The sequence below is a fragment of the Drosophila elegans genome, unplaced genomic scaffold (genome assembly GCF_018152505.1).
Source record: "Drosophila elegans isolate 14027-0461.03 unplaced genomic scaffold, ASM1815250v1 contig_183, whole genome shotgun sequence".
NCBI lineage: Eukaryota > Metazoa > Arthropoda > Insecta > Diptera > Drosophilidae > Drosophila > Drosophila elegans.
Window position 1 is genome coordinate 11,924,489 of NW_024545550.1, and position 18,992 is coordinate 11,943,480.

Sequence of the window (18,992 nt, forward strand, 5' to 3'; positions counted from 1 at the left end):
CTGCTTGCTGCTCGCCTCTGCCGCCCGCCAACAAAAACAACTGCGAACTGTCTCTTTGAGCGAACTGCAAACTGCGAGTGGTGGAAAAGAGAGAGAGCGCGATCAGTTCTGCCGCGTCGGACTTTTCCCGCCAAAATATAAGCTTTCACCAAAAACTAACTCTAAAAAGATAGAAAAGTAAATTCTCTGAATAGTTTTTAATCTCGATGAATACTTAATGCTAGAACTAGAGAATTTATTCGTTTACAAGAACTAAATGATCACTGATAAGTGATGTTTTACTAATAGACCTAAGTTAATATTGTACTAGCCAGTAAGTAACAGTAAATAGTTGGCCATCTTAAAAGTAATCGGCTTGGAAGCTGTCAGTAGCGTCGTATTTATAGCCAAATAATTGAACCTCAAATTGCTATTCTTTTTTATTTTCTTCTTTATGTAATAAACAAAGTAGCTTACGATTATAACGCTCCTTTTTTTTGCTGATCATGATGGGATAATTTCTGAAACATTGCCAACTATCGTAAGATCAGTGATCATTTTTACTCTGCTGAACGCAAATTTCTTAATTTAAGTTCAATTTAAAATAATAATATGATAAATAAATACTCCAGATTAAAATAGTATATTTTTTAATTATAGTAATAATTAGGATATTGCTCAGTTAAACTAGTAAATTTATATTCAAATACATCTTGGTTTTAGAAAGTATAAAAAAAAAATTACAATAAAACAGGGCCACATGGCTTTGCTATTTCGGAAGATTTCACCTTGATCCCCAATAAGTTGCGACTCGTTCATTATTTCTCTTCCTTTGTAAGTCCTTAACGATCGCTGATTTGAAATGCACACGCCGCCTACGCCTATATTTGCATCTACCCTTTACTGTCCCATTATTGAGAACAATGAAATTCGTCCTTGAGCCTAATTTCTTCCGTTGGCAATGAATGCACAACTGAAACGAATTTGTATGCAAATCATTAGTAAGGAAAAAGTTTAAAATATCCTCAAAAAATTACATTTTGTTTTATTTGAAGTTCTAAACATATATCAACTATATTTCCAGCAGTACTGTGTATACAATCAACAGAAAAATCGAAATTTTGACGTAATCCTTTTTTGCCCATTTGCATACAGATCCTATCCCTGTTACATTGTATTTCAAGGACACGGCTAATGGTTTACGGGAAAGGGTGTGCGCACAATTCGTAGGTGACGAATGGGCGGGCAGTTGGACATCGTAAACAGCACATTTAATAGGATAATCGAGACGCAGCGATGGTCAAGGTCATTGGAGAAATCTATCCTTTTATTGGTCTTTCCAGACTTTAGCATATATTTCAATGGAGGTTAAAATGTTATTTGTGTATGTAAAATAACTTAAAGATTTAGAGCAAAGCATTTTTTAATTTCCATTGATACGAAGAATGACCCAACCAAAAAGACTAGAAATTAAAAACTAAACTAAAAACCTGTTTTTATTTTTAAAAAATTATAGACTTAAAAGTATGAAAGTCCCTAAGAATATGTACAAGAAACAATTAAAATTCATTAAAGGAAGGGTATTCAAACTTCGTTAGCTTTTATGTACTAAACTTTCGATAGCCGCACTTGGTGAATATCGATAAGAAAGCGCGATCCGGCGTCCATCTCTATCACCCAAACAGCTGCAGTCGCAACATCGAGAAACGAGAAAAGAAATCCGAAAAACTTTCGCAAAATGAGCCTGCAAAATGTGTGCCGCAAGGGCAATGCCTTCAACCTGTTGAACGTCTCTAGAAAAGGTGAGTTTCCAACTTTATATTAACATAAACCTGATCATAACTAAGTCGGTTGGACTTTGCCTCTGATAATTCATAACGTTTTGTGGCAGCAGCCGACGATTGAATCCGAAAGGGCCAAAGTCCAAACTCAAAACTGGCAGTGACGTCTTGTGGGTGAAAGATAATGAGACAGTACATCATGATTAAAAATAATATGAAATTTGAAATTGATATGGAATAATCCTTATTGTAACCCTTTTTATTACAGTTCAATGTCGCGCTTTGTCGGCCGCTGTGGCAAGTCCACAGCCCAAGCAGAAAAACACCCAGAACATAGTTTTGGTTGATGGAGTTCGCACACCTTTCCTGACCTCCGGAACCTCATATTCCAAGCTGATGCCCCACGAACTGGCCAGGCACTCGCTTTTGTAAGTTTTTACATCGTCAGCCCCTTGATATTGAACAGTTTTTTAACCCTACGTCAATAAACAGGTCGCTTTTGCAAAAGAATCGTCTGGACAAGGAGCTTATCGACTATATTGTGTATGGCAGCGTTATCCAGGAGGTCAAGACCTCGAATATTGCCAGGGAGGCTGCTCTGGCAGCTGGTTTCAGCAACAAGACTCCCGCCCACACTGTGACCATGGCATGCATCAGTTCCAATGCGGTAATAACAACCAAATGTGTTCCCGATACCATGATTCTTTAGACCAAATTTTGCAGGCCATCACCACGGGCATGGGTCTGATTGCCACCAATACCTACGATGTGATAGTGGCCGGCGGCGTGGAGTTCATGTCCGATGTGCCCATCCGTCACTCACGCAAGATGCGCTCTCTGCTCTTAAGGGCAAACAAGGCCAAGACTCTGGGCCAACGATTGTCCCTGCTCTCGACCTTCAGGCCAGACTTCTTGGCCCCCGAACTGCCCGCCGTGGCTGAGTTCTCTTCCGGCGAGACCATGGGCCACTCGGCCGACCGCCTGGCCTCCGCCTTTAACGTTTCCCGCAGCGAACAGGATGAGTACGCCCTGCGCTCCCACACGCTGGCCAAGGAGGCCCAGGAGAAGGGCTACTTCACCGATCTGGTGCCCTTCAAGGTGTCTGGCGTGGACCAGATAGTGGACAAGGACAACGGCATCCGCGTGTCCAGCCCCGAGAGCCTGGCCAAGCTGAGGCCCGCCTTTGTAAAGCCCTACGGCACTGTGACGGCGGCCAACGCCTCTTTCCTCACCGATGGCGCCTCCGCCTGCTTGGTCATGACCGAGGAGAAGGCCAAGCAGCTGGGCCTGAAGCCCAAGGCTTTTCTGCGCGACTTCCTGTACGTCTCGCAGGATCCCGTCAACCAGCTGCTGCTGGGACCTGCCTATGGAATCCCCAAGCTGCTCAAGAAGTCTGGTCTCACCCTGAAGGACATTGACTCCTGGGAGATTCACGAGGCCTTCGCCGGACAGATCGTGGCCAATTTGAAGGCCCTGGACTCCGACTGGTTCTGCAAGACGTACTTGGGTCTGAGCGAGAAGGTCGGCAGCCCCGATCTGTCCAAGTGGAACAACTGGGGCGGCTCCCTGTCCATTGGCCATCCGTTCGCCGCCACCGGCGTCCGCCTCTGCATGCACACGGCCAACCGCCTGGTCCGAGAGGACGGCAAACTGGGAGTGGTGGCCGCCTGTGCTGCCGGAGGGCAGGGCGTGGCCATGCTCATCGAGCGCTATCCGGGCGCCACAGCCGACTGAAGTCGCATTGAAATCGACCAGGATGGGAGTGCAGTGTGACTGCGAGATTGCCTAGCTTTTATAAACTTTACAACTATGTCTATATGAATAATGAAATCTGAATTTTACAAAACAGTTTAATTTCTAACAAAGCACCAGCCTTTCACGCAAGCATCATTATGTAGCTAAGTAATCCTATTCGGTCTCGTAGAGCTCCTTCTTCCGCAGCTTCGCCTGCAGGATGTCGTTCTCGTTGTAGGTGAGGTGCAGTGGGGGAATCAGAGCGCAGGCCACCATTCGGTTTTCGGCATTCAGGAAGTTAAATGTGGCGCAGGCCTGAAAAGACTCAATATTAATATGGATCTCCGAGAAAAGTCGAGTCGTACTTACCTGCTCTGTGCGAAGAACCTCAACATTGATCTTATACTTCTTCATGAATTCTATGATCCTTTTGGAAAGGGCTGGCGGCGGAGCTTGGTCGCCAATGCCGATAATTAGGACGTCAATTTTTGGTTCTAATGTAGGAAAGAGACTGAGACTTTCCTCGTTGATGTCCTCGAAGCTGTTCACGTTCCAGGACAAAACTGATCTGAAAGTATTGAGCTTTTAAGTGAGAAACTGTATGTATTTTTAGAAAGTCATTATTTTACTAAACAAGATTTTTATACTATTTTTAAAAAGGCATAAAGATATGAATTAATTTTTTTTTATACTTTTAATTCTTTATTAAGAATCAGGATTACTTTGAAAAAGAGCTTTAAAGTTTTAACCATTTTTTTAAACTCAAAACCCTATGTCCCTGTCCTATGTTCATAATTTAGATTTATTATTATCATTGTAAGAGTACAGTTACTGTTTGAATTTTTTCCTATTGTAAGAGTACAGTTTTTGTTTGAATTTTTTCCTATTGCTATACTATCTATATAATTTTTCTTAAATTTCAGAGTAAAGACTAAAACACTTCGAAAGTACAGATTTTGAATTCGAAAGCTACAAGATCGCAAAATGCCAGAGCATAAACCACATGCAGTTGTTTACATAATTATGCCACTTGTTAAAGCCACTGCCACAAACCTGGGAAAAACTGAAATAGGTCCTATCAGGACCATGTCGTTGTTCAGCCTGAATCCGTACTGGCTGTAGCCCGTGACCATGAGTCCCAGATCCGTTTCGGTGTTGAAAATAGTGACTTTTGTTTTCCCATCGTGGTCGTAGGCTTTGCTAAAGTTTGCCGGAATCGCGTGAAACGGGCGACACATAGTGCTCCTTGGCAGCAGGAGTCCGCGACTTTGCCGACCCACGGCCCTCAGGGTCCTCGCAATCATGGTCTTGTGTTATAAAAGTAATTAATAGTTATTACAACAATTTAAAACAAAATAGACTGGAATCGAAAAGTTTATCAGATCAGCGTGACCGGGCGCGTGGAATTTGGTTAGCCCAATTAGTTATCGATAGTTAGCCACACATATCTGTGGCAACGATAGTTCGCTCCGCTTTGGTCACACTGGTCGGCTATTAATTTACGAAATTTACGAACAATTAACATAAACTTTTACATTTATCTGTGTGTTTTAATAATAACTTTATATTTATGTGCTATTGTTGATTACGTCTAAGTGCCACAGTGTCCAAAGGTGGAAACTCCAACAAGTTGCATGAAATTCTACAAATGAGAGTGATAAACACTAGAATGTTTTGATACAGTGTATATTCGTGTGAAATGATTCAGCAAGGCGGTGAGTAGAGCCAATAAACTGCAATTGCCCTTATTAATAGGGGTTCGATCGGCAATTCGGGTCTTAAAAATGGGTGGAAATACCATATGCCCACCTATCTTTCGGCCGTACAGGCAGGTGTATGTATGTGTGTATGTATGTATGATTGATTGATGCGTGCACGCACACACTTGCAACCAAATTAGAAGCCCCGTTAATCGTCATTGACAGTTAAAAGGTTGCTAATAGCAAGTTTAATTCTAAGTGCCATGCTAAAAGCTTCCGCAAATACCTGCAGATAGCACCGGCTGTAGATAGTATGCGGGTGGGGTGATTTCTTGCTGTGTATGTATGCCCACAAGTGGGGCGATTTAGTCATCCAATGGAACCTACCATATTGATATGTTTTCCCTCTTTCGTCATATCATTATCGCTCCCAAAATTCAGCTTGATAAGATTTTACTTCTAATCGCTACCTAAGAGAGTCACCATGATCAGTCTGATTTATAAATTGGGCAACTTTCAAGATTGTTAGGAAAATATTTAAGGAAAGATTACCTACTTTATAGCCTGTACAAAATTAGGATAGGACAATAAATTCCCTGTTGTATCTTGCTTTTTATTCCATAGAATGTAAAGATATAGTCATCCAATAAACTATATTGCATTTTCCGCCTCTTTCGCCTTTCTAGTCGCTCCCTGAAATCACCTCGATAAGAATTTAGAGTTAAACACTACCTCAAAGTGTCACCATGATCGGACCCAGTTCGCAGATCAGCAAGATCCTGCTCACCCTGCTGTTCCTGCTGATCATCTTCTACGTTTTCATGGACGTGGAGCTCTACCTGCGCATCCACAACTATGCCATCGAGCGGAACTACCACACGAATGTCTCCCTGCCCGTTTCCGCCGGCGGACAGTCCACCTCGGAGTCCGGATACGGCGGCAGCAGTACGAAACTCCCCACCGCCGCCGCCGCCGACAGGCAGCCCGCCTACGAGGACCACACCTGGATATCCTGTGATATAAACCCGCTCTGCCATGTCACCGTCAAGGCCATCCTGTTGGACCACACCAACCACTATCTGTTCGCCCCGCTGGCCACCATGTTCGACAACGTGATCGGCTTCTCGCGCTCCGCCTTCATCACGCCCAACATGATATCGTTTTTCCACGTGGGCGTGGCCTGTCTGGCGGGCAAACTGGTGGCCTCCGATAGCCTCGGTTACCGACGTCTGGGCGTGCTGCTCTTCCAGATCCGTACCTTCCTGGACGACCTGGACGGGCATGTGGCGCGCGTGCGGAAGCACATACGCGGCGAGCGCTCAGAGATCGGCACATCCGGCTACTATGTGGACGGACTGTGCGACGGACTGGGCTGCATTGCCCTGCTGCTGGGCATATTCTTCTACTTGAAGAACAACCCGCCGAGGAGGGGCTACTCGATCATACCCATGAGCGACTCCAAGGTGCCGGAGCCCACGATGATGATACCGAAGATGAAGGCCACCACGAGGAAGGTGGCCAAGAACGTGATCAGCTTCACGGGCCAGCTGCTGTTGAGCTCTACGGCGTGGAATCGCTACATAGCCGTCTACCAGAACATGCTGGAGCGGGAGGATGTGAGCGGCAGTCAGTCGCATTGCCAGGACTACGTCTTCAAGTCCACCTGGTTCTTTTGCGTGGCCTGGATGTGGCGCATCGTCAATGTCCACGCCCTGCTCCACTGCGTCCTGCTGAGCATCTTCTGCGACAAACTGTGGGACTTTCTGCGCGCGATCCGGTACAGCGGCTACATTATCCTGCTAGTTGCCATCTGTTTAACTGAAATGCACATTCTGGAGGCCCAGAACTACATCTTCAACTCTACGGCGTGCAGTAATATTTCACTGTGATTTTATTAATATTACGAGAGTAAATACAATAATATTTGTGTAGTGCAAATCAACGATGCCTTTTTTTAATGTGTATAATAAATGTATCATAATTGTTAGACTGCTCACGTTAAAGTCGGCACCGCCAATCACTAATATTTCGAAACCAACTAATGCATTTTGTCATTCGATCGCGGTCTGCAAGAGCAACAGAAACTCCTTCAGCTGTAAATAATAAATGTTATTGATTAATAAAATCTTGGTGTTTTTATGATCATAAAACTGTGGTGGTTTAATACATACGTGGGTTCACGTACAAAAAAAAAATTAATATCAACTATGTTTTAATTATTTTAAGGATGTGCTGCCACATAAATTTGTTTGGCGTCGTTGGCAGCATTGCTCAAGATCATTTGTTGATATATGCTTATGTATATAATTCAGTCATTTATAAAAATATACAAATTTAATAATAATTTATAAGACTCAATGACGGATGAAGTTGCATAGTTTCTTAACATTTGAAATACCGATGGTCATTAATTTTTTTTTTAAATCTCTTTTCAAGAAACATAAGGAAAATACAAATATAAATAAAAATAAAAATTAAAACACTGATAAGCTTAAAGCCGGAAAATGTAATCAATGTGGTGTAATAATTTCAAGGTTCAAGCGGGATAAACATATTGGAACAATTCCAATTCAAGCAATTCCACAGTCAGTGGACTTTGTAACAAATCTTAAACAATTCTCATATAGTTGTTTATTTTTGAACTTCGGTAAATCCATTAGTGAAAGAAATCATCAATGCAGTCTCATAGAACCATAAATGGGCGAAACGTTTATTTTTAATAATGACATATTTTTAGTATTTTTTGGAGGGCAAGTTGGGATTGTAAGCCGCGCCAGCGTTGGTCACACTTGTGCAAACGTCAAGCGATACATACAGGAAAAAATCGGAAAGCCAGGAAAACATGGTTCACTTTTCTAAAGATATAATGTTGAAATATCAATTGTAAATATTACCTGTTTATTATTACGCACGGATTGAAAGTGGATGTGCATAAAATAGCGTGTGTTGTGATCGAAAAACGAGCGTGGAACGTAACGTGAATACCTGAATTCTGCCTGAGTGTGAATCGATTTCGTGTGAGAGAGTGCGAGCTTAAGTCTGCATTTACTTGACATATAACTAATAATATCAAGAATATCGTGTGGGAGCGCTTCCAGAAATCGAATCAGATAACCCTCTCAATAGTGTAAGAATTGTTGTGTAACCACTTTGGGTTTACTTACCGCTAATCCTGCCAAGAAGTACTTTTTTGCGGTTTTTATTCATTCAAAACCATTGATGATTCCTTACAAACGTCATCTTATTAAGGTTCTATAAACTTTATATAGTTTAATGAATGTACCAATCTAACATTTACGTTGGGTCTAGGTCTATATTATATTTGCATTTACGACGGCTCACCTTATTATGTGTACGAGCATTTTTACCAAAACATGTGCAATTTGTTCTGATTTTCACTTCCTATTTTGGGGTGCACTGAAAAAAGTTTCACTTAGCTTAGAATGTTCATATTCATGTATATCTCAAGATTTATTTACAAGAATTATTTAAAATATGGGAAATAAAAACCATGCTAGATAGTTAAAATGTTTTGATATATTATACCTTAACTAGGTAAAAAATGTGGGACTACCTTTGACCTTCCCTACGTAAACATTTTATTTATCTTAACAATTTGCTATGTTAGGTATTTAGCTACTGAAATATTTGTAGGTTTTTTTATTTTTTAATTAGCTTGATTTAATAAAACTGAATTTAATTAGATTGCATAATTTCATTGCAACTTGAAGAAAAATTTATTTTAGCGCATATGCAGGTTGTACATGTTTCTGCATCCACACTACAACTTCATAAATCACAAATTGTCTCCAAAATTAAAAAAAAAATTATACTACAAAAAGTGTTTTTTTTTTATTAACATTTTTGTATATTTTATCCTCCTATTTCCTTGACAAATGGGGTACCTTTAACCTTACCTAGGTAGTCATTTTCTCATTCTTATTTCCCAACACTGCATACGATAGATTTTGGTTCTCCATTTAATCGATATTATAAGTAGGCAGCAGAACTCTTGTTAAAGAATACTTGAATTTTAAAAATGTATTACTGAAATCCTCTTGTGTTGACTGGGTCCTTTACGAATATTGTGTGTAAAAAGTGGTATTTTGAAAATGCATCTGGAAAGAACGGATGAACTGAGTGAGTGCATTTCATGAATGCAGGGCAGAATATGTGGGATGCTTCAGTTGATTGAATGATATGGTGGATCATTTATAGAGCGAAGTGTGAGCCGCGTGCGGCGATCGATATTCCTAACTCTGTGTCGTTTCTAGCAGCACTCGAAGGAGGAGAGTCCGTGTCCGTATCCGTGTCCTTGGTAATGGATTTCGTTCAAGTTTCGGAGGAGGAAGGTGACGAGCCCATCGAGCTGCCGGCCGAGGAGGATGGCACTCTGCTGCTGTCCACCCTGCAGGCACAGTTTCCTGGATCCTGCGGTCTCAAGTATCGCAACCTGGACACGAAGGCGGTTCGAGGCGTTCGCTCCAACGAGGGCAGACTGTTTCCGCCCAGCGTGGACTCCGGCTGGGGGGAATACCTGTACTTTTGTGTGTTTCCCAAGGGTAAGACTTGGTATTTGCCACACAAGTGGGAGGCACTTAACTTGATCAGCATTTGTGCTTTGCAGAAAACAAGCGCAAGAGCGACGATAACTTGGAAAACTCAACGGCAAAGACCAAACGCATTGAGACCCGGCTGCGATGCACTGATCTTATTGTACTAGGCCTGCCCTGGAAGACCACTGAGGAGAGTCTGCGGGAGTACTTTGAGACTTACGGCGAAGTGCTGATGGCCCAGATCAAGAAGGACACCAAGTCGGGGCAGTCGAAGGGCTTTGGATTCGTGAGATTTGGCTCGTACGACGCCCAGATGCGCGTTCTCTCCAACCGCCACCTCATCGACGGTCGTTGGTGCGAGGTTAAGGTGCCCAACTCCAAGGTGAGACCCCTTTTCAGGCCCCAAAACTGGACAGCAAGTAATCGTCTTTATCTTGCAGGGCATGGGCCATCAGGTGCCTTGCAAGGTCTTCGTGGGCCGCTGCACAGAGGACATAAACTCGGACGACTTGCGGGAGTATTTCTCCAAGTTCGGCGAGGTAACAGACGTGTTCATTCCCCGTCCCTTTAGGGCCTTTAGTTTCGTCACTTTCCTCGATCCTGACGTGGCCCAGTCGCTGTGTGGTGAGGATCACATAATCAAGGGTAAGTTAGTTATGTTTACAATGGGAAACTTTAATAACTAAGATGATCTTACTAGGAGTTTCGGTGCATGTGTCGAATGCCGCCCCGAAAGCCGAGCAGAACAGGAACCAGCAGGTTCAGAGCTACAATTATAACTCGGCGAACAGCTTCGGCATGCACTCGTACCACCCGCAGGGCAACCACATGAATCCCGGCCGCAACGGACACCATAGAGGTAATAACCAACACAGCGCTCACGGCGGTGAGAGCTCAATCATCGCCAATAATCACAGCAACATTGGCACCACCGGCTACGGCATGGGCGGCAATAATTACGGCGGGAATTCGGGCGGGGGCTATCACAACAATAGCAGTAATCACTCTAGTGGCGGGAACGCAAATCGCCAGGACGGCGGCACCCAGTATAACAGTAGGCAGGCCAACTTTCACGGAATGAACCAGCCCCACAACGGCAACGTGGGCGGCAGCAACGGCTGGATGAATCGGGGCCACCTGGACATGCCCAATCTGCAGGCGCTGGGTATCAATTCGCAGGGATCGAGCTCCTCCAACCAAGGCCAGAACATGAGCAACCAGTCGATGCTCAATCTGAACTCGTTGCCGCTCAATCCCGCCCTGGTCGCTGCCGCCTTGAACCAGTGGAGCCTGGTGGGCAACCAGCTGCAGAATCAAAACCAGGACCAGCAGGCAAGCCTCCACATCTCTCTCAATGTTTCAAACAAAAAACTCTTTCAGTTACTTCGCAGGGAGGAAATTTTTTATCATGGATGGCCCAAAACGGTGGCCACAACAATGCCAACAACTTTGGCGGCCGGAAGGGATCGAATAACCCGAACAACCCGGGCGCCAACGGGATGAACAAGGCGGACAATTCCGGCTGTAATGACCCACAGGTACTTTACACTAAAGACCCCTAAGAGGACGCCTCACTAATGTTTTACAACTCTTTGCAGAATGGTAACACCGGATGGTCGAACCAGAGCAGCGGCTCTCAAAACTCTGTGGAAAAGTCAAACTTTCTTTAAGGCGGTACCAACAGCACGATTCGGTACCGGTACCAACTAATGTGGTTAATAATGACGCTGATTTAACCAGAACCTCTGTAGTTTACTTAAATATATATGTATTCTACATTTACAGAAATTAAGAATTGTATTTAAAATGTGCTAGATATTTTGATAATTGTAAGTAAATGACACTCGATGGAGAATAATACAATTTATAGAACCCTTTGCGAAATAAATTCTGCACCAAAGCTCAATTTAAAGGACTGTATTAATTATTTTATCCCTTTGGTATTTTGGCAATGTATGTTAAGTTTTAAAAATGAATTATTGGGAACGTAAAATATAAATCTATAATCTTAAGATTTAATGTTAAAGCAATATGGTTTGCATTTAATTAGAATATCAACATTTTTGGTATTCTGCAGACATAAAATTTCTAAAATATATATTTTGTTTATATATTTAGCCTAGGTACTACTTCTTTCGGTTGAAAAACTATCAGCATAGCACTCACATATTTAGCTTTAGTAATTAAGCAGAAAAAAAAACACCATTCAATACGATTTTATTAAGAGCAAGTTTTACCGAATTTACCGATAACTAAAGCTGCCATATATTCTGAATTTTAAATTCAAAACACAGCTGATGAATGCGAACTTGGTAAAAGCATTTTAGCCAAGTTCAATTTTTCTTGATTGCTATTATAATTTGAGTTTTGTTTGAGTTAAGATTGAAGAATACCCCCAACAAGCGAGCTTTATGTCAACAAAAATACAACCCTGTGTGTTTCATTCCGACATTCCATTATTCATAAGAAGCCCGCAATAACGGAATTTCGTTCTGCGACGCGTGAATTTTGACACATGAAGTTTGCTGAATTTCGAAGCACACAGATGCGAACCCGCTGCCTCCCGAAATGAACAAGATCATCCAGGACAAGTTTATTCCGCAGCAATTGTTGTACTTTATTGCCGGCCGGCGCTGCTGCCAGCAATTTCCGTGCACATTCCGGACCAGCGAGCACAAAGCGTTCGTGAATTGCGCGCGCTCCTTGGGCCTCCGATCGCAGATTGTGCAGGTCAATGGCAACGGGTGCGTGAAGATCTACAAGCAGGCATGTCGCCACTACCTGGAGGAGCCCAAGATGCTGACCATGTCGTCGGGCGCCACGCTGAGCATGTTCGGCCTGCTGGGCAAGAAGTCCTTAATGTGCAGAGAGGAGTTGGAGCTCAGCGGCGACATGAACACGAAAAAACCCAGTGCCACGGACATGCCATCACTGCAGCTACCCCTGTTCCCCATCCGTCCGCCGAATCTGGGCAGCTGGACGGAGACGCAGCGCCAATTCCTTGCCAGCTTTCCGGGTCACCAGATGCGCGGCGAGATTATGCAACCCCTCTACGCCCACCGGGTGATCGTCTTCAATGCGGACCTCTCCTGGGACAAGTCCGTGTTCCTGCCCCTGCTCATCCTGGACGACTGCCAGACCAAGAAGTCCAATGCCAAGATCATCTGCATCGAGCGGCAAGCCATTGTGGCCCTCTACAACAGCCAGCGTATGGCGAACTTCTTTGGCGAGCAACTGGGCGATACTGTGGGCCTCCAGCTGCCGCACTTCAGCAACATCGGCTCCACCACCTTCGTCGTCTTCTCGACGGCCGAATATTTTCTCCGCTCCCTGGCCAGCCAGAAGTTGAGCAACATAAGTCACCTCGTGGTGAACGATGTGCATCTGCATGATCCCCATACCGATATCCTGCTCAGCGAGATTCGCGACGCCTTGAACAGCAGTCCAAACCTGAGGGTGGTGCTGCTGTCGCAGATGGCCGACACCAAGAAGTTCATCGACTTCTTTGGCGAGGGCTCGGAGCTGAATGTGATGCACCAGGAGCATCAGCAGCATCAGCAGCCGGAGGCGAGGCCACGCATCTCCTACCTGAACGAACTGCACAGCTGCATTGCCCTGGCCGGGATCCACAAGGGGCCAGACGTCTACAAGGAGCTCCCGGATGCATTCCGCACCCAGAGCCAGCGCAACGATCAGATCGACAAGTGCCTGCAGGCCTACGCCGAGATGGGCACGGATGCGGCCATACGTCCGTTTCTGTATGCAGTCAACTATGACCTGGTGCCGGTCAACTACAGGCACTCGATGAACGGCAGGACGGCCGTGCACATTGCCGCCGAGCTGAACAACGACACCCATCTCCGCCTGCTGCTCTTCATGGGCGCCGATCCCTATATCCTAGACATGAATCACCAAAACGCCATCTCACTGGCGGCCATGAATGGCAATCACATGTGCATCGACATCCTCAACCACTACAGTCTGCATGGCTATGTGGTGAAGAGCGCCAAGCCGGATTTCGTGGACTACGATCGTATAATAGACATCATGTATCTGTTGCGCACCAAACCGGAGTATTCACCAGGTGAGTGTGCTTTATTGCTGGAAATTATAGGACTAAGCTAGGATATAAACTAATTTGAAGGCTATATTTAGCTTAATTATAAGGAGTTTCAGGATTAAGTTAATATTTAAACTAGATATAAAGTTTTTAATTAATTGTAAGGAGTGGCAGGTTTAAGCTAATATTTAAACTAGAAATGTAGTATAAGACTTCAAATTATCAAGACTTGCAGATCTGAGCCAAGATGTAATCTAATTTAGAGGCAATACTTAGTTAAATGTTCAGAAGTTTGCACTAAAAGTTCACTATTAGTTAGCAAATATTTATCTGGATGCCTTAAACAGCATTTTTAAGGAAGGCTTGGCCAAAATGATCAATGATAGATTAAAAATGGTTTGTAACGGTCTCGAAGTGACCCGTTCCCCAAGTTTGAAAACGATTAATCGGTGGAAGTGATGCACCAATCGCCGCGCAAAAAGTTCCATCCGCAACGACGGCTATCGATTAGTATCGCCTGTCAATTGGGCATTGTTTTTTATAGAAGCAGCAAGATGAGCACCTACCTACAGAGCAGCGAGGGCAAGTTCATCCCGGCCACCAAGCGCCCGGATGGCACCTGGCGCAAGGCGCGTCGCGTCAAGGATGGCTACGTGCCGCAGGAGGAGGTGCCGCTGTACGAGAGCAAGGGCAAGCAGTTCGTGGCCCAGCGCAGCCAGGCCGGAGTGCCGCCTGGCATGTGTCCCCTGCTGGCCGCCGAGTCCAAGAAGGAGCGCGAGAAGCAGGAGCGGACCAAAGCCAAGCGGCAGGACAAGGATGCGGCCAGGCAGCCAAAGGCGCCGACGCCCGGTGTCCTGGTTATGCAGCCACCGCCATCCAGCACGTGTCCGCCTCTAAAAGCCAATCAGCAGCAGCAGCAGCAGCAGCAGCAGCCATCTGGCAGCCGGGAGATCAACTCGTTGGCCAAGGCCATGGAGGACACACTCCAGCTGGACGGACAACCTCAGGAGGTCGATCCCGCCAAGCTGTTGAAGAAGCTGCGCAAGAAAGTCCGCGAAATCGAACAGATCGAGAGCCGGATTCAGGCCGGCGAGCAGAAGAAACTGGACAAGGATCAGCTGGACAAGGTGAAAAAGAAGTCGGAGATCCTGCGGCAAATCAAGGCCTTGGAGAGCGAGCCGCGCTCATAGCCCTAAGTGCCCGGCCAGTCCACTCAGATACTGCTATATCCTCACCCTGTGAACAAATCACCGACCAGAAGTCGCGCCGCCTCACACGAAAACAAAAAACACATACGAGTACATGCCTATGTCTGTTAAATAGTTATATTAGTTTTAGGCGAAGATGTCAAAGCCATTTAGTAATATCGATCTATTTTATTAATGTGTGTCTGTCTTAAAACCTAGTTTATACGAATGGAGGAGTGCCGCGTTTATTTATGTATAGGTAACTTTGTAAATCAGATTTAATAAATTAAACCCATTTGAAGCGAATAACATTAAAAAGAGTCGTATGATATTACTTCTTATTATACCCTTGCAGAGGGTATTACAATTTCAGTCAGAAGTGAAGGAGACACTTCCGACCCTATAAAGTATATATATATTCTTGATCAGCATCACTAGAAGAGTCGATCTAGCCATGTCCGTCCGTCCGTTTCTATGCAAGCTTGTCTCCTAGTTTTAAAGCTATCTGCATGAAATTGGAAAAACGAATGGAAAAAATTATAATTTTGTGATGTTTAATTTATTTTTAGTTTAGATTTTTGACATATAGTAATTGTTTAATATCTCAGAACTACGGTTTAAATTTTATCAAAATCGGAAGACTATATCATATAGCTCCCATAGAAATAATCAAAATGTTAAAAAAAAAAAAAAATAAAAGAAAATCTAAATTCTTTATTTTTTATTTCTTTATAACATATACATAAGCTGCCATATGAGCGATCGAATAATTGAGCTGAAAGTCAAGTGTTCAAGAGAATAGGATACGAATCCTTGCAATAGCTGCAAGGGTATATGAATTTCGGCTTACCGAAATTTGCTTCCTTTCTTGTTTGTGCTCTACTATTATCTACTTTAATCGATTTCCCTGTTTTTCAGGCAACATCCTCATAATTTTGCCCACCTACTACCACATTGTTAAGCTGAACTATATGCTACTGAGTCACTATCTGACTGGCAACCTGCCGGAGCTCTCCATTTTCACGCTGCACGAGAACATGAGGAGGGAGTACATCGATGCCTTGGTCAATGCTCGCGAGGACACCGTGAAGGTGGTCCTAACCACCGATATTATCGAATCGCTCTGTCTTAAGGTGTCCTTCAAGTACGAAATAGACACTGCCTGCAGTCTCAACCAAATCTACGATAGCAGCACCTACACCGGGGACGATCGATACGAATGGGTGGCCAAGGATTGCCTTCTGCGCAGGGAATCGATTCTCGATCTCGAAGGTTTGTACTCTTTATGTCTAGACTGAAGTAACTAGCTTAAGAGAAATTAGAAATTTTTTATATTTATCTGATATTTTGTACACATATTATGTTATATTTTAACTGTATTTTAAGACTAAGTATTGGACAAAATATTTATTTGGAAAGGAGCTACAGTTAATCTCCGGGAGCTCCTCTTATAAAAAAACGTTTTGGGGTGACCACTATATCTTTGGACTGGTTGCTCCGTTATAAAAAAATCAAAGAGATGTCGTTGAAGTATTGTCAAATCTAGTAATTAATCGAAGAAATAAGAAAAGTAAAGTTTTTTGACAAAATGGCGGTTACACAAAAAAAGAAAATTATTTTTGAGCAAATTTTCGGTCTTAAATTGTTTATAAAATAAATGTTTAAAGTTTGTACTTGCAAGCATTTTGAAATGCCTTTTAAACTTTTAAAATATTCACTGAAACAATATGAAATTTTCTTATATATATAAAAAAAAATAAAATAGTTAAATTTTTTAAAATTCTAGCTGTGTATAACCCCTTAAATTGTGTTCTTTTTGCAGCTGCCGATGCGCAATGCTTCCGTTTGATATCCAAAGAGGCTTTCGAAGAGCTGGGGGAGAAGAGTCAGCCGCGCCTGCAAACTATGCAGCTGGACAAGATCTGCTTGATGGTTAAGTTGCTCTCGCCCAACATGATTATAAGTGAATATCTGGGCCTCACCATCTCACCACCGCCGCTGATCAACGTGCACCAGGCGGTGCAGTTTCTGAAGAAAATAGACGTGCTGGACGAGGCTGAGGATGTGACCTGGCTGGGCTGCCGACTGCAGGACATCCCTGTGCCTTGCCAACTCGGCCGCATACTGATCTTTGGCATTCTGCTGCAATGCCTCGATCCAATACTCACCATCGTAAGCTCGCTGACCACGGCGGATCCGCTGGCCATTCCGTTCAACGAGGACATCGATCACCTGTGGGACAGATTCACCATTTACATCCAGAAACGCATCAAGAACGAGCGGGCACGCCTGGCGGACAATCAGTTGTCCGATCACTTCATCTTCGTGCGCTTGTTCCAGGAATGGCAAAACCGACTGCACGACAAGATAGCTCGGCTATATCTCACGGATGAATACGACTTTGTGCTAAACGGGCTGATGGAACAGCTCAGCTACACGCGCTCCAACCTTGTCAGCTCCCTGCGGGCCTCCAATTTGGTCCACAGTCGCGGGAAGCTGAGCTTGCATAATCTCAACCAGATGTCCGGTAATTGGCACGTAGTAAAGGCGGCCCTGACGGGCGGCATGTATCCCAATATTTGTGCCGTGGACACTGGTAAAAACTGCTTGAAATCGGCCTTTTCCGGGAATGTTTACCTGCATCCCAACACTGTGCTCCGTGACTTTTTGGAGCCATTCAACACTTCGGCTCTGAACTTTCGCACACCTTGGATTGTGTGCACCAAGCAGAAGAACCATATCATATACGCCACCATGGTTGTTCCCTTGGCGGTGGCTTTGTTTGCCGGTAAGCTGTTGTGAAATACACATAAGCAAAGCCTAAGATGTTTTAATTATTTATTAAGGACCTCCCCGCCTTCGGGTTTCTCAAATATGCAACACCCAAGCGACTTCCGCCGATGGCATCGTTAATCTCTTCATAGACGAGTGGATCTGGATGGTTATGTCCAACACTTCGGCGGAGATGATCATGCGAACGCGTCAGTACTTCTTCAAAATGTATCACGAATTGCTGAAGAACTGTAGTGACCAGGACTTGTGGCGCACCAACACCTTGACGGGTTCACATAACGCCGAAATGGCTGAAACCCTAGCGCAGATTTTCGAGAACGAGGAGTCTTTCGTCGGCTTCCCCAAGCCGCCGCCCACAAACTATCTGGCACATAGCAAGATACCGGCCTTGTATCTTCTGAAAGTGAATGGGCAGTTCAGTTGGCTCCGTGAAATGGATGAGAATCGGGCGTTGTTCCAAAAGGCCAAACAATTCAATTCACATTTCGTGGAGAGGCAATTTTTCCTGCTCTTCTCGGATGGCGAATGCGAGGAGTTCTACACCAAAAGCACAGCAGCCTATATTGAAAGTGTGCTGGGGAAGTTTGCCAGGCCCATCGAGTCACCCAACAGACATATCTTTGTGGTTCTCTACAGGAAGGATCCAGCGGTAATGCTCAGCGTTAGTCGAGCCAAAACTATTAATGGTGAATTTACGCTGAAGGAATACTTCCGGAACTCCATTCCAGTGCATGAGATTTTGTGAGTATGAAAAACACTTCGAAAGACTATTCAAATCAAATGGGATTTCCTTTTAGAGAGGCTTGTATATCGTTAAATGTCAACGTGCCAATATTCGATGGTCGCCTAATGTCTTGTCTGATTGACAAACGTGTGGGAAACTTAATCATGGATCTGTTCGCATTCCGACATCATTGGATTCACAAGCGATAAACCAGGGTTTTTGGTTAATTTTTTATTGTGCGCTCACAGACAGAACCAAAATTAGTATGTATTTGTGTGTATAAGCATTACTGCTGAATGATTTTGCTTGTCAGTAAATAATATTTTGTATTGTTTATATGGTTTATTTTACGAAAGATTTTGAATATTTTTATTTGTAGTAAAAAATAAGCATGTATACTAAGCATTGTAAAAGCACAACGTTGCTGTAATATTGTGTTTATCTGGATGTTTATTTTGAATGTTATGTATATGAACAT

The 18,992-nt window shown here is 43.9% G+C and overlaps 6 protein-coding genes across 11 annotated transcripts; 5 read left to right on the forward strand and 1 right to left on the reverse strand.

Moving 5' to 3' along the window:
- Window positions 1–1,640: 1,640 nt before the first annotated feature.
- On the forward strand, window positions 1,641–3,601 carry LOC108141477 (trifunctional enzyme subunit beta, mitochondrial). The gene is made up of 4 exons (XM_017264888.2): window positions 1,641–1,781; window positions 2,029–2,188; window positions 2,253–2,427; window positions 2,484–3,601. The coding sequence occupies exons 1-4, from the start codon at window positions 1,718–1,720 to the stop codon at window positions 3,492–3,494; spliced, it is 1,410 nt and encodes a 469-aa protein (XP_017120377.1). The 5' UTR covers window positions 1,641–1,717; the 3' UTR covers window positions 3,495–3,601.
- Window positions 3,593–4,907, reverse strand: LOC108141479 (NADH dehydrogenase [ubiquinone] 1 alpha subcomplex assembly factor 3). Its single transcript, XM_017264890.2, has 3 exons — window positions 4,548–4,907; window positions 3,864–4,062; window positions 3,593–3,809 (listed from the first exon to the last, which is right to left on the reverse strand). The coding sequence occupies exons 1-3, from the start codon at window positions 4,796–4,798 to the stop codon at window positions 3,669–3,671; spliced, it is 591 nt and encodes a 196-aa protein (XP_017120379.1). The 5' UTR covers window positions 4,799–4,907; the 3' UTR covers window positions 3,593–3,668.
- A 50-nt stretch (window positions 4,908–4,957) lies between these two features.
- Window positions 4,958–7,319, forward strand: LOC108141478 (ceramide phosphoethanolamine synthase). The gene is made up of 2 exons (XM_017264889.2): window positions 4,958–5,209; window positions 5,881–7,319. Exon 2 carries the CDS (start codon window positions 5,941–5,943, stop codon window positions 7,081–7,083), a length of 1,143 nt encoding a protein of 380 aa, XP_017120378.1. The 5' UTR covers window positions 4,958–5,209; window positions 5,881–5,940; the 3' UTR covers window positions 7,084–7,319.
- Window positions 7,320–7,989: 670 nt separating this feature from the next.
- LOC108141497 (TAR DNA-binding protein 43) lies at window positions 7,990–11,662 on the forward strand. 6 transcript variants are annotated; one of them, XM_017264915.2, is made up of 7 exons: window positions 7,990–8,321; window positions 9,469–9,756; window positions 9,822–10,132; window positions 10,191–10,395; window positions 10,451–11,082; window positions 11,142–11,288; window positions 11,349–11,662. In XM_017264915.2, the coding sequence occupies exons 2-7, from the start codon at window positions 9,516–9,518 to the stop codon at window positions 11,418–11,420; spliced, it is 1,608 nt and encodes a 535-aa protein (XP_017120404.1). In that variant the 5' UTR covers window positions 7,990–8,321; window positions 9,469–9,515; the 3' UTR covers window positions 11,421–11,662. The 6 variants fall into 6 exon arrangements, with proteins under 6 accessions (XP_017120404.1, XP_017120403.1, XP_017120405.1 ...); XM_017264914.2 differs by having other exon boundaries at window positions 9,472–9,756; XM_017264916.2 differs by having other exon boundaries at window positions 8,003–8,077; window positions 9,472–9,756.
- A 596-nt stretch (window positions 11,663–12,258) lies between these two features.
- LOC108141484 (benign gonial cell neoplasm protein) lies at window positions 12,259–18,956 on the forward strand. The gene is made up of 5 exons (XM_017264897.2): window positions 12,259–13,834; window positions 15,916–16,269; window positions 16,820–17,785; window positions 17,844–18,531; window positions 18,588–18,956. The coding sequence occupies exons 1-5, from the start codon at window positions 12,319–12,321 to the stop codon at window positions 18,721–18,723; spliced, it is 3,660 nt and encodes a 1,219-aa protein (XP_017120386.1). The 5' UTR covers window positions 12,259–12,318; the 3' UTR covers window positions 18,724–18,956.
- LOC108141486 (partner of Y14 and mago) lies at window positions 14,316–15,303 on the forward strand. The gene has a single exon (XM_017264899.1). The coding sequence runs from the start codon at window positions 14,365–14,367 to the stop codon at window positions 14,998–15,000; it is 636 nt and encodes a 211-aa protein (XP_017120388.1). The 5' UTR covers window positions 14,316–14,364; the 3' UTR covers window positions 15,001–15,303.
- Window positions 18,957–18,992: the final 36 nt, after the last annotated feature.

Excerpts from the sequence above, each read along its gene's own strand:
- LOC108141477 (XM_017264888.2), top strand. The coding sequence starts at position 1,718 with ATGAGCCTGCAAAATGTGTGCCGCAAGGGCAATGCCTTCAACCTGTTG. Across the intron at positions 1,782-2,028 it reads GTTGAACGTCTCTAGAAAAG|TTCAATGTCGCGCTTTGTCG; the intron begins GTGAGTTTCCAA and ends TTTTTATTACAG. Across the intron at positions 2,189-2,252 it reads CTGGCCAGGCACTCGCTTTT|GTCGCTTTTGCAAAAGAATC; the intron begins GTAAGTTTTTAC and ends GTCAATAAACAG.
- LOC108141479 (XM_017264890.2), bottom strand. The coding sequence starts at position 4,798 with ATGATTGCGAGGACCCTGAGGGCCGTGGGTCGGCAAAGTCGCGGACTC. Across the intron at positions 4,063-4,547 it reads CCTATTTCAGTTTTTCCCAG|ATCAGTTTTGTCCTGGAACG; the intron begins GTTTGTGGCAGT and ends CAATACTTTCAG. Across the intron at positions 3,810-3,863 it reads AGGTTCTTCGCACAGAGCAG|GCCTGCGCCACATTTAACTT; the intron begins GTAAGTACGACT and ends GAGTCTTTTCAG.
- LOC108141478 (XM_017264889.2), top strand. The coding sequence starts at position 5,941 with ATGATCGGACCCAGTTCGCAGATCAGCAAGATCCTGCTCACCCTGCTG.
- LOC108141497 (XM_041707473.1), top strand. The coding sequence starts at position 9,307 with ATGCATCTGGAAAGAACGGATGAACTGA. Across the intron at positions 9,335-9,471 it reads GGAAAGAACGGATGAACTGA|CACTCGAAGGAGGAGAGTCC; the intron begins GTGAGTGCATTT and ends CGTTTCTAGCAG. Across the intron at positions 11,289-11,348 it reads CCGGCTGTAATGACCCACAG|AATGGTAACACCGGATGGTC; the intron begins GTACTTTACACT and ends AACTCTTTGCAG.
- LOC108141484 (XM_017264897.2), top strand. The coding sequence starts at position 12,319 with ATGAACAAGATCATCCAGGACAAGTTTATTCCGCAGCAATTGTTGTAC. Across the intron at positions 17,786-17,843 it reads GGCGGTGGCTTTGTTTGCCG|GACCTCCCCGCCTTCGGGTT; the intron begins GTAAGCTGTTGT and ends TTATTTATTAAG. Across the intron at positions 18,532-18,587 it reads ATTCCAGTGCATGAGATTTT|AGAGGCTTGTATATCGTTAA; the intron begins GTGAGTATGAAA and ends ATTTCCTTTTAG.
- LOC108141486 (XM_017264899.1), top strand. The coding sequence starts at position 14,365 with ATGAGCACCTACCTACAGAGCAGCGAGGGCAAGTTCATCCCGGCCACC.